The sequence below is a fragment of the Scylla paramamosain genome, chromosome 5 (assembly GCF_035594125.1).
Source record: "Scylla paramamosain isolate STU-SP2022 chromosome 5, ASM3559412v1, whole genome shotgun sequence".
NCBI lineage: Eukaryota > Metazoa > Arthropoda > Malacostraca > Decapoda > Portunidae > Scylla > Scylla paramamosain.
The window spans coordinates 23,822,556-23,840,055 of record NC_087155.1 but is presented as its reverse complement, the minus strand read 5'-3'; the positions used below and the strand labels follow the sequence as shown (position 1 = coordinate 23,840,055).

The window sequence follows — 17,500 nt, the reverse complement described above, 5'->3', positions numbered from 1 at the left end:
TTTAAAAAGTCCCCTGCAAGTGACATGTCTGGGCTGGAGGCTGTGATGGCAAGCGGTGGCGGGAGCGAGGGTGGTAATCCAGGTGGTGGTAGTGGTGGTGGTGGAAATATAACCTGACAGAGCACGATTCAGGGACGATATTTTGAAATGTTTAGGGTTCCCACAGGGACTATTTTCAAAGGCCAAGGAGATGATATGTCGTTTTCTCATGGGTGTTTTTACCATTAATGATGCAGGATCCTTGTTGAACTATTACTACAATCATGACCCCATCCATGAAAACCTAAGCAGTTTCAAGCAGAGACAGTGAAAAGTAGTCAATATCAGCGGCCGAAACGTTTGAGAATGCGGTTCCAGTTCCCCTGAGAGGCCTGAGCATCTCGCCCCAGCCCCACTCCCCGTCCCGGCTGATGCTCCCGGTACTTGAGGAGTCAGGAGAGAAATATGTGACGCGCACGATCGGTAAGATGAGAGAGAAGTGAAGAACGAAGGCAAACAAGAAGGCAGGAAATCAGAGGAAAGTGGAGGAGGGACAGGAATCCTTCAGATCTGGTTTGTGTAAAGAGAAATAATCGTTTTTTGTACCCAGTAACTCGACTCAGGCGTGTGGCATTTACGAATAAACAACCAATAAGAGAGCAATGTGTTTACGAAAGAGGTATTCTAGTTAGGGCAATGAGAAGGCTGGTGAGGATGGCGAGGCAGCAAATTCAGACGGGAGCCTTAGCCTACTGTGTGGTGGAGAGCAGACGTCGTGCTAGCTGAGTCTCTACATAGTTAATTTTTTATATGTATATTGTTTACTTTATCTCTTCCGTATTTGGAGCTCTGTGTCTTCTAAAATATAATATATGAACCATTTGTGGACTTGTAAATTTTCTGACTCGCTTCCAATGTAAAAAAATGCAAGGTCGCTTCCAAAATAGTGGTCACAGATAAATACATTATGTTTGAATACACAAATGATTTAACAAACAGCAGGTCTAGTACTCAGCTTAGATTTACATTCTCTCTCTCTCTCTCTCTCTCTCTCTCTCTCTCTCTCTCTCTCTCTCTCTCTCTCTCTCTCTCTCTCTCTCATTGAGGAAACAGAGATTAAGGTCGGACAGCGTTGAACATACCATGTTTATTCAGGATTTTTATTGTATTTCATTAAGCCTTTTCTCCTCCTCCTCTTCCTTCCCTCCACCATCTCTCTCTCTCTCTCTCTCTCTCTCTCTCTCTCTCTCTCTCTCTCTCTCTCTCTCTCTCTCTCTCTCTCTCTCTCTCTCTCTCTCTCTCTCTCTCTCTCTCTCTCTCTCTCTGCCAGCATGTGGTTGTTTTAAGCTCATGTTCTTGCCACTATATAAAAAGTTAAATTAAACAAAGTAAACAATTCCCAATAAAAACTACTACTTGCAGGTACGACGCATGAATGATAATGTATAATCACATAAACGCTATGCAAGCAATTAAACGTTAATTAAAAATAATAATAAAAAATTGCACTCATCAAAAGTTTAACATCTAATAATTTTACTCATTTATTTCACGCGGAAAAAAAAAGTGTCGCTATGCCCATGTTCCTTAATTAGCATTTTTCCTTTTTTTTTTCTTTTACTGAGCATCGGAGGAATAGTAATCAAGTCCTTTATAAAATTACACACAACATTCATTCATTCATTCACCTCTCTCTCTCTCTCTCTCTCTCTCTCTCTCTCTCTCTCTCTCTCTCTCTCTCTCTCTCTCTCTCTCTCTCTCTGCTACTTTCTCTCTTTTTAATGAAATTGTTCATTCCTTTCTTTCTTTGCTAGTTTCTTCCCCTGTCTCACTTACCACTACCAGTAAGATCTAAAAAATCTACTTTCACATTCTCTCTCTCTCTCTCTCTCTCTCTCTCTCTCTCTCTCTCTCTCTCTCTCTCTCTCTCTCTCTCTCTCTCTCTCTCTCTCTCTTTCACCAATATCTATACCTCCTGCACGTGTACAAATATTTAGGCAGTGTCAGGTCGCGGCTCTGGCCCAGCTAACCCCAAACAGAGATGCTTTCTTGGGCCCTAATAAAAGCTGGATCGTATTAGCCGGAAAATAGCCCAATTATCTTTGCTACATAAATTTTCATACATGCGTTCTAAATACTTCAACGGTTCGGACACTTCAGTAATTACGTGGAATTTGTAGGTGAGAGGGAAAAACTTCTCTTTCATCCTACCGAGAGAGAGAGAGAGAGAGAGAGAGAGAGAGAGAGAGAGAGAGAGAGAGAGAGAGAGAGAGAGAGAGAGAGAGAGCCGGGTACGAACGCCAGGCTGGTGGTGTGTGATTTACCTGTGTTTTTGGTACACCCGAGAAAATAATTCGGAAAAATATCTCATACATTAAATCAGACTTATAATCTCTCTCTCTCTCTCTCTCTCTCTCTCTCTCTCTCTCTCTCTCTCTCTCTCTCTCTCTCTCTCTCTCTTTCACTAATTCCGGTGTAATATCTAACATTTTCCTTGGTACAATGATCTAAAGTACTCATATATTTGATCTCTCTCTCTCTCTCTCTCTCTCTCTCTCTCTCTCTCTCTCTCTCTCTCTCTCTCTCTCTCTCTCTCTCTCTCTCTCTCTCTCTCTCCGTACTGTCTCAGCTGCAGTGAATTTCGTAAGTTCTGGCAAAGCCTCGTACACGCGGATTGTGTTGGAGGATAATTACTTTTACCAGCGTTGAAATTTCCCCGGAGGAATTATTGAACAAGCGCCCGCAGTGACCTCCCCGCTACGCTCACAATGGACCTCGTAACTGCGAACTCTAATTTCCGAGTCACCATTTTCCTGAAAACCATTATGTCTGGTTGTCTAGTTCCTCCTCCTCCTTCTCCTCCTCCTCCTCCTTCCTACCTTGCTCTCTCACTTTTTTCTCCTATTAATTTTCTCCCTCCCCTTTCTGCCCTTCTTTCTTTCCTCCATCAGTCTCATGTTCATCATCATCATTGTCATGACCATCATCATCTTCTTAATCTTGTTCTTGTTTTTATTTCTCTCCTCCTCCTCCTCCTCCTCCTCCTCCTCCTGCTCCTCCTTCTCTTCCTCCTCCTGTCAGGTGAGTTAACCTACAAGAATTCGTGACCGCTTGCACAGAGAGAGAGAGAGAGAGAGAGAGAGAGAGAGAGAGAGAGAGAGAGAGAGAGAGAGAGAGAGAGAGAGAGAGAGAGAGAGAGAGAGAGAGAGAGAGTAATGCTGATAATAATAAATATCTCCTGATTTAACCAACAAATTAGCAAGACCTCCTGCTTGCCGGGATGTGCATAGCAGCTGTCGCCCGCGCCAGGCCATGAAGACAAAATGTTGCGTCGGAATCTTGTGTGTGTGTGTGTGTGTGTGTGTGTGTGTGTGTGTGTGTGTGTGTGTGTGTGTGTGTGTGTGTGTGTGTGTGTGTGTGTGTGTGTGTGTGTGTGTGTGTGTGTGTGTGTGTGTAGATGTCTACTGGACGCCTTGTTGAGTGCTCGTATTTTCTGACTATTATTTTTACCCTTTTCATTTACTTGGAGTCGTGCGCGGGGCTTGAATACTAAGCATTTTTTGTCCTCCGTGAAGACAACTTAAGAATGTTGAACTTTGGCTGTTTTGCACACAGCACCCGAAGGAAGACGGCAGCTCTGGGCTCTCCATGTCCCTCGTCATTCTTGGGCTTTGGAAAACGGGTTCAGCCACTTCTTTATGACCCGAAAACCTCCTCATTATCTCCCGAAACAAAAGAAGCGTCATGACGGGGAGTTAGAAGGTCATCGCCGTAATGGAAATCTTAAAACTAACAATCCCTTATTATGTTTCTCTCTCTCTCTCTCTCTCTCTCTCTCTCTCTCTCTCTCTCTCTCTCTCTCTCTCTCTCTCTCTCTCTCTCTCATTTCGTGAAGAAGTTTTTACTTAATATTTCTTTTGAATGGAGTATCAACCATCGTCACTGGAGGGATTCGTTGGTTTGTTCTTGGTATAAGCATTTCAAAAGTCTGGTATGACAGAATACAAACCTTTAATCTTTGAATTGCCTCCTCTGCATTATATTCCTGACTTTGTAGCTTCTGTTGATGTTTCCTTTTTGGTGTATATAATGTTGATGGTCACCGACTTTCTAAATTTGTCAACAGTGGTATTGTAGTTTTGCCTAACCAAGAGTTTAGTTTTACATTTAATTAATATGTATATCTCTGTGTATTGTGTTTCTATTGCAGTGACTATACGTTTAACGGCATCATATGACAATCACCTACTCAAATTCAGTACATATATGAATGCGATAACAATCCGAATATTTATGTAATACATTTTATTTTCTCATGAAGCAAGAAAAAGCCTCATGGCTGACATTTCCTCAAAAATTGCATAGCCCTTAAATATGAAGTAAGAACGGGTACTCTTCCACGCAATTATCCTGTGTTTAAAAACACTCATCGGATGCTGTATTCAAGGAAATCAACCCCTTTGGAAAACCACACGTGGTTTTCCAGAGGATGTCTCTCGGCTGTATGTACTTCTAGGAAGGATTCACCAGCACAAGTACAGTCAAGTCTTATTATCATTATTATTAAAAGTTTTCATTAATTAATTTTCATTCATTCATTTTTCATTTTCGTCAACAATTTTTTACCATCATTTTCATGGTTATTGACGACCTCTTGAATGTGTTAATTGTATGCCTGTCTCCCTCCCCGCTCTGCGCCACAATTACATACTTTGCTCAGCCTCATCAAATAGTGTCCATCTGACCACTGGACTAATCCATGTAATAACCACTGCCTCCATTCCTTCACTCATTGATAAGCTCTAGAACAATAAGTTTTGTTGATTTTCTATCTTGCTAATTAGATTTCTAAGAGACACTTCGGAAACTAAATTGACTTCCCTGTGTTGGAATTTTTGTTGTTTTGTATTAAGAAAGCCGCCACTGTTTTTTTCCCAGTATATATTTTGCGACCGTTGACAAGTATACCTTTGCCGTAAAAACAGAGTAAAGATTTTATTAATAATTTTCATTTTTAAATTTGAAAAAAAAAAAAGTTATTGCCTCTGAAGTAGATGAGAGTGCATGGCAAACATTGCTGGACCTCACTTAATCTAGGCCCGCCTCCCCGCCACGTCCCACTTGACGCCTGGACTCAAAGTGTCGCGAAAAAACAGAAACTGGATGAACTATGTAGATTGGAAACTCTTCTCGTTAAATTCATATTAGTCGATTTTGTTGACAGCCTAAATCAGTAACCAGTCGTCACACCGCCTCGGGCCTCATGTCGCCGCGTCGGCCGTCTCTTCCCTCGCTCCATTAGTTCTCCTTAAAAGCAGTACAAATTATAGGCCACATAGGAGATTTGTGAGTCTCAGGTTGCATTTTTTCTCGCCACTGTCACATTGCCACATTACCGTTTAATAGTCGGCGCCACTAACGTCGAATTATCAGTGATATTCATCGCGTAAGTCTGCTATGGCGTGCAATGACGGCACCGCTGACCTGCAAGACCCGCACTTCTAAGAATAGATATACTAGTTAACTACGTGCAAACTTTTTACCAATTTATCCTTCAATAGCTATACTTAATTCATAAATAATTATTACCGACGTGTGTGCTGCAAAACACTTCCTGGAACCTGTAACACCATGTCTGGTTTGATGACGTGCAGCAAATTACAGCTAGTTTCTTCAGCATATTTGGATGCAAACACATACCAGGCAGCTTCCAAACAATGTAGTGCTCGGGACCGCAAATACTAACATGAGTTCATTGATTATATACCTCCGCAGATGAGAATATCAAACATCTCAAAAAATGCCAAAATTATATTAAGAAAACAAGACCGATCAACGTCAGGATTGTTCACTAATAAAAATACACATTGTTACCCAGCAGAGGTCATACATGTAACTTGCTTCTCCTTTACTACACTGTACCAGAACTTCTACTCTTTAGATACAAAAGTATTAACAAAATCAACATACACCACTTCCCCGCAGAATAACGCAAGCAAGACAAAAAGGAAACTGTATTACCTGACTCCACACTTGAAGATTTAAATTTTGTAATCTCAAGTGCGAATTTCGAATCTCCATAAGATAGTGATCTAAGATTTTTATTCCAGTTATCTTTGTGAGTACAGTGTTACACGAGGACATTCCAGTCACTAACTCACTGACAACTACACCGATTACAGCGTTTATCTGCCACTTCATTAACTATTATCTGAATGAAACTTTATGACCATTTATTTGTACATCTGCTTTCAGTAAACGTGCATATTCATTACTCTCATTTCTCATAGTAGAGAGTCACTTGGAACACTTCTTTCGTGTTTTATGATAACCTGAAGATGAGCAAATAATACGAGTGGTAATGCAGAGAGGCGAATGTCACTTGTACTGACTTTTCCTCGTTTTTTATACTACAGTTACTTTCTCTTTTAACAGCTCCTGCTACTACTACTACTACTACTACTACTACTACTACTACTACTACTACTACTACTACTACTGCTGCTGCTGCTGCTGCTGCTGCTGCTGCTAAAACTGCTGCTGCTGCTGCTTACTACTATATATACAAAAGAACAACAAAAATGACAGTAATAATGATGATGAAAATAATAATAATAATAATAATAATAATAATAATAATAATAATAATAATAATAATAATAATAATAATAATAATAATAATCCTCACTACGAATTACATAAAAAAAAAATTAGACTCGACAGGTGCTCTCTTACAAGTTCAAATAAATGACGCAGAAATGAACTGAGGGATATAACCGCCTACCCAACCTACACACACACACACACACACACACACACACTTAGACACCAAGGCCCATCATCATAAACACAGACGTTTACACGGCAGGAGAGGTAACCAGGGCCTTTCATAATTGTAGCAAAAAACGAACCAGCAATAAATTGATAGAAAACACGCGGATCTCTAAAGAAAGAGAGGCAAGATGAGGAGGAGGACGAGGAAGACGAGCATGGAGACGTGGAAGTGAACGAAGACATGAGGAGGAACAAACAGAGATAACCGATCACAGGAACACAACAATAACATAATAGAGAGACAGGTAAAGTTAAAGGCTTGAAGAGTTGGAGGAGGAAGAAGAGGAGGAAGAGAAGGAGGAAGAGGAAGAAAACGAAAAGAAAGACGACGAGGAATAGCAGGACCATAACAAAGAGGAGGAGCAGGAGGAGGAGGAGGAGGAGGAGGAGGAGGAGGAGGAGGAGGAGGAAGAGGAGGAAAGGAAGGTGAAGAATAATGACCGCCTGCCAGAGACGTGTCTTCCTACTTCTACCTGTAATTTCTCCATTATACAAATTATCGGAGTGGCCCCTAAAAGGAGAATGATTGAGGAGCCTGATCACCGTAGCCCAGCATTTATCATTATCCCAATACTTGTTGCCCTTGCATTATGGGCGTAAATTTTCATTCGAGACTTTCTTCTTCATTTATCACGGGTATATTTTTAAGCTTCCTTTGTGATTCATCAACGTGTGTGTGTGTGTGTGGCGCTTGAAACCTGTTCCATACACACACACACACACACACACACACACACTTCAGGATGTAATCTCTCACCATCAGCTCAGGTTACCAAAACAAGATCACTATTCTTTGTCCTCTACAGGAGGGCAAAGTATTCTGTTCCTGGCGCCTGACTGACTCACAAAATTGGGGACTATAGACTGATCACACTCATCTGTTCGTCTCAAAGCAACCCTCTCCAGTACGTCATGTTGCCTAGCGGAAAATATGCAGCCATCGACCCTACGTGGTAATTTTGTAATTAGGATGAACATGGTATCAGTACTTTAAACTTGCAGTATGTAAGAATTAAGCGCTTTAAAAGTCCGATCAAAGCTATAACTTTAGAAGTTTTGAACTATTGAGATTAGCGGCAAGTATACAAATTTACTTAACATATTGCGCAAACAAGCAATATTCATGTTTGTCACTAGAAAACTTGTTATTATTTATACCTGCAGACCTCCTAAGATGAATATGAATTGATGTCAAAAGTTATTACTAATATCGGGCATCAGCAACCCAGCCGCGCTGGGAATGTTGGTGGAGAGCAAGGCCCTGGCTACTCAGCAAAACATACTGCCATTAATACAAATTTGTCTTCAATTACCTTATAAATTGTTGGTAACATCTCATAATATGTTACACATCTCAGAAAGCGGAAGTCTTAAACTCAAGCCAAAAAATGTACGAAGGCATCGCCATGGTTGTGCATAGCAATTACTCATAAATTTTCGGAAACGTGCAGTCTTTTATCAAAGAAGAACATTCAAAAGCAAAAACTAGAATTTTAGAAAAATATCAGTAATATACGAATATAAAGATATTTTGTTAAGTTTTTGCAAAAACCTCTGATATTCATAAATTATACATTTTTCATTTATGGTTTTATTATAATTCCCATCATGCAGAGACCAAATATCCAGACTGCTTAAAATATCTAAAGATAATTCTCCTTAAAAGCGGTCACTTGGCTGAAGGAAGCTCCGCAGCACGGGGTCTGTGGCTAATGAACTCCACACCGGAGTATAATACATAGTTTGGCGGGCGTCTCGCCAGTAGTGCGTGAGGCCCTGCAGTACACCGCCGCGCCAGTGTAGTAAGGACCACGCCTCCTGCTGATTTTTGTATTGCATATTCTGTTTCAATTGGCGCCGCGGCTATTCTTCGCACTACACCCGCAGCAAAAGGCGTGGGTGGCTTAGTCTGCCCAGCCTACCTTTAATCTCACAAGTTAACAATCACCACGTATTTTTCACCTGGCTATTATGCCTCGTGCGAGCGTCAGCCTGACACCGTTAGTACGTTAAACTATACCCCCAACCGCAGTGATAACACAAATAATTACCACAACTGTACCTGTCTAGCGTACTGTATCGAGCCAAACACTTGCAAATCATGTCATGTTCACCACGCCGTATCTGAACATCTAACTGATGAGCGATATCGTGCACCAGTTTAGAATTACGAAGATGACGAAGAATCCTCACTATGTATTTAATATGAAGAACACAACAGTGGCCCTTCATCAACAGCGGGCGGCAGCACTCATCAGCCATCACTGGGAAATGGTGGAACTTGAATCCCTGCTCGCACTTACCGGCGGTCGTGCAGCGGTTCTCTGCGGGCGTGGGGGACAGGGCGGTCTGGATGGGTGAACCTGAGGCAAAAAAAGAAGAAGAAAAAAAGAAACACAATCCCTGAATATAGGTTCATATAATTATGCCTTGGCCACTTAAAATAAAAAGGTGTCCAGCAATTTCCTCTCTCTCTCTCTCTCTCTCTCTCTCTCTGAAAATTATTCTGCATGGTTATTCACGTTCTCTCTATAACTCTACGAATATAAGAACACTCTTGGTAGTTAACCAATACTTCTTTTTAAGAAGTCTTACCAAAGAAAAAACTGGAGAGAGAGAGAGAGAGAGAGAGAGAGAGAGAGAGAGAGAGAGAGAGAGAGAGAGAGAGAGAGAGAGAGAGAGAGAGAGAGAGAGACTGACTCATCCAACACGAGTGAGTGAATTACTGAGTTAAGATTAACGGGTCGTTCATCACTACTGCTAACTCGGGCCCGGCGCGCCATTACGGCCGATCCACTAGCAGGGAGGAGCAGGAGCAGCAGCAGCAGGAGGAGGAGGAGAGGAAGTGAAGGATTTCCTGCTTTACTGCTTCAATGTTTCACACTCGGTGCTTCGGGACGTGCGTGCGTGGCCACGTTCACTCAAAGAAAGTCTCGAACATCGCCATAAAGCCTCGGTGTGTGCGCCATAATGGTACCTTAAGCCCGCGCTCATTATCGCTATAAACTGCATGCACGACGCGAACCTCTTGAGATTTATACGAGTCCGAAATTTACGTCCGTGTATCTCCTTTTATTTTTTTGCAGGTGAGAGGATTAAGGTGTAGTGTAGCACCTGGAGGTAAGGTCTCTCTCTCTCTCTCTCTGTCATGCACATACCTCAGCCTCGCCCAGCAACTCTGTTCAATCTATACCACTATATCAACATAGACGTCTTATCTTAATTATAACTATTTTCATGTCGAAATGCGTAGTTTATTTGAAGGAAAGTAATTCTTGTCGTGAAATGTTCTGTTTGAGCGGATGTGTGTGTGTCTGTGTGTGTGTGTGTGTGTAAGGTGGGGAGTTGAAAGTGATAAATTGATGTTTTATTTATTCATTTTTTTTTTTATTGAACTCAACAAATTATTTTTTTCCTTTTTTTGATGAACTACAAGTGCATAAGAAGCGTTGTTAGTTTGAAAGTAAGACTGGAAAGAAAAAAAAAACTCTTGGGTAAAGTGTGTGTGTGTGGGACTTGAGTGAGTGAAGGGAGAGGAAATTGTGGTGGAAGAAATATCGCGACCGAACGCGATGAAACGGGCCACGTACAAACGCCCGGAGAGCGTCATTGTGCATGAATCACTGTTTGCGAGGCGCTCTCTACGTATGTACGAAACGTCTTGGGTACGAGGTGCATTTTACGAGGCTGGTGTGCGAAACGAGCTCGGATCCTCATTTGTCAGCCGACGTCAGGTAGCGACAGGCGCCCCCTCCTCCTAGTAGGCCCCGAGACTGATGAACTTACCTCCTCCCCCTCGACCTCCTCTCCTTCAACCAGTCCTTCCTCCACTCACCGTCCTCCCCGTCCCCACCAACTACACGGTCGGCTAATTGCGTTACTGATCTACCTGAGCTTAGCGGCACGTCCTCCCCCACTCTCCACACGACCTCCCACTTATGTACACCACGTCCTCCTCCCTCCCACATTCCCCTCCACATATTCTGCTTCTTCCTCCACCCACCGCCAAATGCCCCCACTCCCGCGCCTTCCAACGGTAAACAAGACAGCAGGCAGACAGCGACACACACGTCCCAGGGCAGGAAGGAGAGCATAAAAAATAAAGAGTTAGAGTACGAAGAGAAAGAAAAACTGATGCGCGGGCTGTTGGTAAAGGGTTGAGTAAAACTTTGCTGATAAACAGGAGGGCAGGACGAGTGAAAGATTATTAAAGCTTTGCGTCCCCTCTGCTTGGAGGAGGAGCTCCTGTGGCGAGGAGGAAGACAAGAAGAAGAAGGAGGAGGAGGTGGAGAAAAAGAAAAAGAATAAGAATAAGAATAAGAATAATAAGATCATGATCATGATGAACATGGATAAAATAAAAATAAAAAGAACGGAAGAATCTGGATGTGTAGGGAGGATGAGAAAAAGGAAAGGCGGGAGGAAGGTAGACAGGTGGGCTGGAGACAGGGCGGGAGGAGCGGCAGGGCGGAGGCGGCTGGCTGGCCCACCTGGGAGCTGCTCGTCGCCCTTACATGGTCAAGCAACACGTAAGGGAAGACGCTGACTGTTTTTGGCGGTGCAGCCTCGAGAGGAATGCCGTCGGGCCGGTGTGTGATCGTCCCGTTTCTTACCATCTCCCCCGAACCACAGAGGGCGCGCCGTGCACACGCACACACACACAAACACACACACACACACACACACCCGCTTCACTTAACTCAGCCTTAACCCAAGGCTCCGGTACACTTTACATGCTGCAGCCAGGACACATTTTACGCGGTTCACGCCAGATGTGTTAAATTGTCTCTTGATACCATTGACGACGCCTGCACTTGATGGCTGATCACTTATCTTTACGAAGCCATAAACAGAAAGGCGGAGATAAGGGCGTGAAGGCCTCTATCTCCCTCGGTTATCTGAAAGACGCAGCCAACCTGCATCTCAACTATTCTCCACTTCAAGGTCACTTCGGCATGCTAGTCAAGGGCTCGAAAGTTGGCGCGAACAGGAAGGATTGTGAGCTTCAATGGCGAGGCGAGGCGAGGCGAGGTGCAGCAGCAGCCTCGCCGCCTCGCCAGCTGCCTCTTGGAGGTGCTTGGCTCTCCACGTGAGCTTGATCTATTGAGGCGTAAATACTTACAGTTGATTATTACTTTGTTGTTTGTTCAGGAGACACGAGACTATCAACTGATTTTTTTTTTCTTGTCGATCATTAATTCTTTTCTATTTGTTGATACAAGTAGGAGGAAAAGTGTTAATGCTAAGAAGGTTGTATGATTTCTAAAGACACGAGTATATCAGATGGAATATGACCGACACCTCTCTCTCTCTCTCTCTCTCTCTCTCTCTGGTCCACCACAGTGAGGCGATGGGCGAGTGGTCAGCACTGATGCGGTGATCTCGGCGACCCGAGTTCAAGACCTGCCGGATGCTGGAAATTTTCCACGGCGTCGCCAAGTGGCCGGAGAACACCCATATGCTTCATATCAACGCTGCCTTCGACAGCGATTGCATCGGGAAACCGACAGCGACAGCGAGTGCATCGGGAAACCGACAGCGACAGCGATTGCATCGGGAAACCGACAGCGACAGCGAGTGCATCGGGAAACCGACAGCGACAGCGATTGCATCGGGAAACCGACAGCGACAGCGAGTGCATCGGGAAACCCAGGGCGGCGAGAGCCTCTGCAGAGATGTCACCTTAAAAGCCTGCTTGCACCACCATGGGGTCTGCTGGGGCGATCATCTAGTTTTCTATAAAGTTGATAGGGGGAGCCATCTAATCTCCCAAATAGAAGTTCCATCAGAATTGCCTTCCAGCACTATGGACCAAGAACATAAAAATAGAATCCACATTGGCAGACCTAGAGGACAGCACACAGCACTGCCTCTCACCGACAGACGGAAGGCGGGGAGGTGTTACTGAAAATCCAATTACATATCGAAAAAGATCTTTACTTTTATATTACGGATTTTAATTAAAAACTCACATGAAGGGTAGCCATCATGTATGGTGGACGGAGAAATTTTAAAATATTTCTCATATAACATACCGTGCCATAAAGCCTCTCCACTTTTCCTCAGTTCATACCCACTGTCGTGGATGTGGAAGCCGACCACTGATTGAAAGACACTAACGTTTTTTTTTTTTTTTTTTTCCTAAGCAGCAGCCGTGTAAAGCTCGTTGTAGAAATCGCCTTTTCATGAATTATCTGGCACGCACCGTGTGGCGGGAGACATCTCCATCAATGCACAGCCATTGATGGAGATTGAAGGTTAAAAAAAATGTGCAGTTTTGAAAACACAGTATTTCCTACGAGTGTAAGCACTTTATTAAACATTTACAATGATAGAAAAATGCTGAAACTTAATTCCATGAAAAGACATTTCTCCTGAGCAACATGCATAATGTGCATTGCAATTGGAAGCTTTTGAACACAATATCCGTTTAATGATGATGAGGAATCAGCTAAATATCTCTGCGTGCCTCCTTGACATTGAGCTGGTGAGTGTGCTAGCGGCGCTGTAATGTGTGACTGGCGGCACCAGCCCCAGGCACGAAGGCTGGAGGGGGGGACAGTTAGCCTTTTCCCAGGGGGCATTTGGGGGTTGACCGACAACCCGAGGGAGGAAAAGGCGGCAGCTAATTCCTGGACTGCATCGCCGAATGGAAACGACGATGAAAATGTTGAATGCGAGAGCACATTGGCAAACTCTTCTTAAAAAAAGGCTACAGTTAATCAGTACACTCCATCACCAGCGTCTGAGACCGACCTGGCATAGCTGCAGCCCTCGCCTGTACACCTGCATCTTGATAACTCACACAGGATTTCAAATCTACCCAGAAACATTTTTAAATTCTCAATGAAACTTATCCAGAGACCTCATGTCTTCCAGCACGACTCATTTCGGCGATAATATTCGGCGAAAAAAAAGACACTTTGACATGTTTAAAGAAGGCTCTTACCGCAGCAAGACTGAGCGACAAGCGTCACGGGGAAATAAAACAACAACAAAAATTATCACCTCTCATAAACATGCCAAGAAAATATGCTATGAAAATCTGACCGAAGAAAATAACAGTTCCTTTAATAATTCTCAATGTGGACGTCATAGCCGTACATGGGCAAATGAAAAAAAAAATAAAAAATAGCTTGCCTGGCGGTCACGAGTCGGTGAATGCCACTCTGCCTCAGTTCTTACAAAGACAGACTACTCGGCTGAAGGCCACGAACAAAATTATGGTACAGAGTCACAGGAGATTATGCACCGCCTACACTGAACCACCTCACGAGCACCACAGATCACGCTTATCAGTGACCTTTAGGACGTCTGGCCAGCAATGGTGACCGAGGCGCCACGCACACTGCACAGGACGAGTCGCCACCTGAGAATTAAGGAAGGAGATGGACCAAATTTGTGGCCGCTCTTAAAACACACCTGTCTCGAGCCATTCCAGAGACTTTACCGCGAACAGTCTACTCATGAGAGGGAGTCTCGGGAACATTGTATTTATATGAGGAAGTCTTGGCGCAGCGCAGTCCCTTCCCCAACGGTCTTCCAGCACGCCAGCCTTGTTTTCATGTTCGTCATTACTGAGAGATAAATACTAGTGAGTAGTAATTAGGGGTGATTTTTTCAGTCATTAAATGCTGGGAATTAATATCCAAAATTAAGTTCTTAGATATTACTAGTACTCATATACTCGAGTAGTCTCTCTCTCTTTCTCTCTCTCTCTCTCTCTCTCTCTCTCTCTCTCTCTCTCTCTCTCACACACACACACACACACACACACACACACACACACACACACAGTTCAAAGTGCTGCATTCCTGTGGTGAAGAAATAACTACATCCTGGATCATGTTGGGGGTGGGAGGAGCAAGAGGCTGTCGATCAGGTGGACGTGCTCTTCTCCACCTCCAACCGAAAGGACACCCTCCAGGAATAGAGAAATATCTAAATATCAAGCTTAGAAAAATATATGAATGAATAACTAAATCAGTAATTATTTTTCTTTTTTTACATACACAGATCTCTCCAGGACACTGAATTACTGTAAAAATACGAATCGCCGTTCTCTCTCTAAAAAAATAATGTGATTTAAAAGTAACAAAAGAAGTGTCTATTTCCAAACCTCTCATTACACTCCCTGAAATGGAAAGAACTCAGTTCATAGGCATAGATCGAAAAGCTAAAATGAAAAAAAAAACAAAAAAAAAAAAACAGTAAAAGTAGTGAATCTCAGACTTTATGTACTGGTGAAACGGCCCGAAGAGTTAAGTTGATGGCTAACTTTAGTACCCGTAAAGTGGATGAATTAAGAGAGGCCATTAAGTAGTGAGTGTAGTGCAGCCTGGCCACGGGAGGGAGGGAGGTGAGCGAGCATCTGTCAATTTCAGTAGCACAGTGACCAAGACTGGCTGAAAGCATGAATTATTATTGGCTACATAAATAAGCAAATTAGATACTGAATAATATATCAATACATAAAATACATAATCAATACATAAAATAAATGAATAAATATACATGCGGACGGGGCCGAAGAGAGGCTGGTCTCTTGGTCTAGTCTGGTAGGCAGGCTAAGAGATGTGTCAACTGTTACCGATGCCAAGGAGACGGACGGTGACAGCTCAGCCGATACGGTGAAATTAGAGGGACTGACAGTCTAAGTATTTCAATAAAAATCTTCTCTATCATCACTTCTATTGCATAACTCTCCCTGTTTAAAATGAGGAACACTTAATTTTCAGCCTATGATAATTACATTTTCCAAGTTATCCTCTCATTCGTCAGTTCCCATTTTTGAAATACTTCGTGTGTGTGTGTGTGTGTGTGTGTGTGTGTGTGTGTGTGTGTGTGTGTGTGTGTGTGTGTGTGTGTGTGTGTCATTAACTGCGAGCCGCCATTAAGCTGGATTTGTGTGCCGGTGACAACAAGGGAGAGAAACATGTCTTGCTAATTAATCCCAAAGCCTACCTGTGTTACCTGAAGGGACCTGCCGGGACCAAACACCTGCCCACACATGCACTCCTCTCCACTCATCAGAGAATTAGTCAGTGCTGATATCAATGTAAATACAAGTTTAAATATGGATGCCAATAAATTATTGCATAAGTGAAACATCACTTCGAACATCCGTGTCCGTGTCCTCTATTCCACTGAACATACACAACGTTTATTTATTTATTTAACATATCTATATAAAATCAGAAAATGGCACATTTCAATAAGAACTAACATTTTCTTGCACAAAACATTAAACATAAGTGACAGCAAAGGACTTCTAAGTGGGCGGTTTTAGAGACTCACGCCATTCATCTTAAAAGCCGAAAACTATTAACTTTTAAATAGTTTGGGGTAAATTTTTATGATTTTCTCTGTAAAAATAATGCCATTTCTATTCATATGTAGTCTTTTCTGATTATGAAGGTATACAAATTTGCTGTTTCCTCCATTCTCCAAGTGAAAGGTAAAAGTAACTGTCCTGGTTACAACAAAATTTGAAGGATATATAGCCATTTACTACAATTTCAGACAAAATTAACACTTACCACCAGGAAATGAAAGAAATAAGAAATTGTTAGACGTAATCATGAATGAAAGTCGCATTTTCGGTAGCCGGCAGAGATGCGGCAACCAAGCCCAGCACGCCTTCTGACGGGACGCTCGGCGGTGAATACGAGGCAGCTGTGGTGCAACCCGCCGGTGCTCAGCTGTGCAGAACTCGAGGCGGCGGCCACAGCGTGAGTCCGATACCATCCCGCTGACACTGACTCGCCAGTCAGCTCACACCCCATCGTATGCAATTACTATTAATTCAGAGAAGCCGCGAATACTGATGGCGGAGAGGGACGTAAGGCTAGTTTGGCGAGAGTAAGCCATCGGTTAGCATCAGGTGTCATTAGGCTGGTGGTCCCGGAGAGATAAATGCAGTACCAGCAGTCTGATGATGACTTCCCCTGCAGCAGATTGCTTGGCCCGTCAGATGGCCGGAATATCGATGCCTTCTTTGTGCAGCAGGTGCGATTGTGAGAGATGGACCCCCGTCATTCTTCCAGCGTCCTGAATCTTCCGTTTACTCATCATTTTCTTTAGAGTCATCATTACAAGAACATGTTATCTGTTCGTTTGTTTAATGTTTCATACATAGTACACACGTATCATTGTACTTCTCTTTATAGAATTTTAGTAAACAATTTTTCCTTACTTAAAATAGTTACCTTATTTAATTAGTTGAATACTTCTTAAAAACTGGACACATACCATTGTAATTTTTCTTGAATACATTCGGCCAGCATTCCTTATACTTCACGAAAAATGCTGCACTTGCTCGATGGTTATAAATTAAGGCTAGCAATTTGTAATTAAATGTTTTTGTGCTTTAGGAAATTCCTTTGGTGTTCAACATTTCCATTTTTTTGTACGTTCTCATCTTCCTTCTCTCTCCTCTTCAAATGGTTCAAGTAACAGTGTTTAAGATGCGAAGTTTCTTGGAAAACAAATAACGTTGATACAATCGTAGACTTTATTGGCGGCCCCTCGACATCTCCCTGATTCGCGGCCACCACTGACACGAGAGGAAGAGTCAATATACGAGTACATCTGTCTACGACAAAACTTAATGTTGTAGCCAGTAAAACTGTCATATCATACGAAAAAGCCTGTGCATCAATACATGAACTATTACAAACGCAAGACC

The 17,500-nt window shown here is 42.9% G+C and overlaps 1 protein-coding gene across 12 annotated transcripts in view; it reads right to left on the bottom strand.

Moving 5' to 3' along the window:
• Positions 1-17,500, bottom strand: part of LOC135100682 (helix-loop-helix protein ngn-1-like) — a 589,312-nt gene that overhangs the window by 220,168 nt on the left and 351,644 nt on the right. For 11 of the 12 annotated variants that reach the window (XM_064003834.1, XM_064003835.1, XM_064003833.1 and 8 more), the window contains one exon: positions 9,117-9,176. The exons of the other annotated variant lie outside the window; for it this stretch is intronic. In XM_064003834.1, the coding sequence (XP_063859904.1) occupies positions 9,117-9,176 (60 nt within the window). The remainder of the gene's footprint in view (positions 1-9,116; positions 9,177-17,500) is intronic. 12 annotated transcript variants of the gene reach the window in all.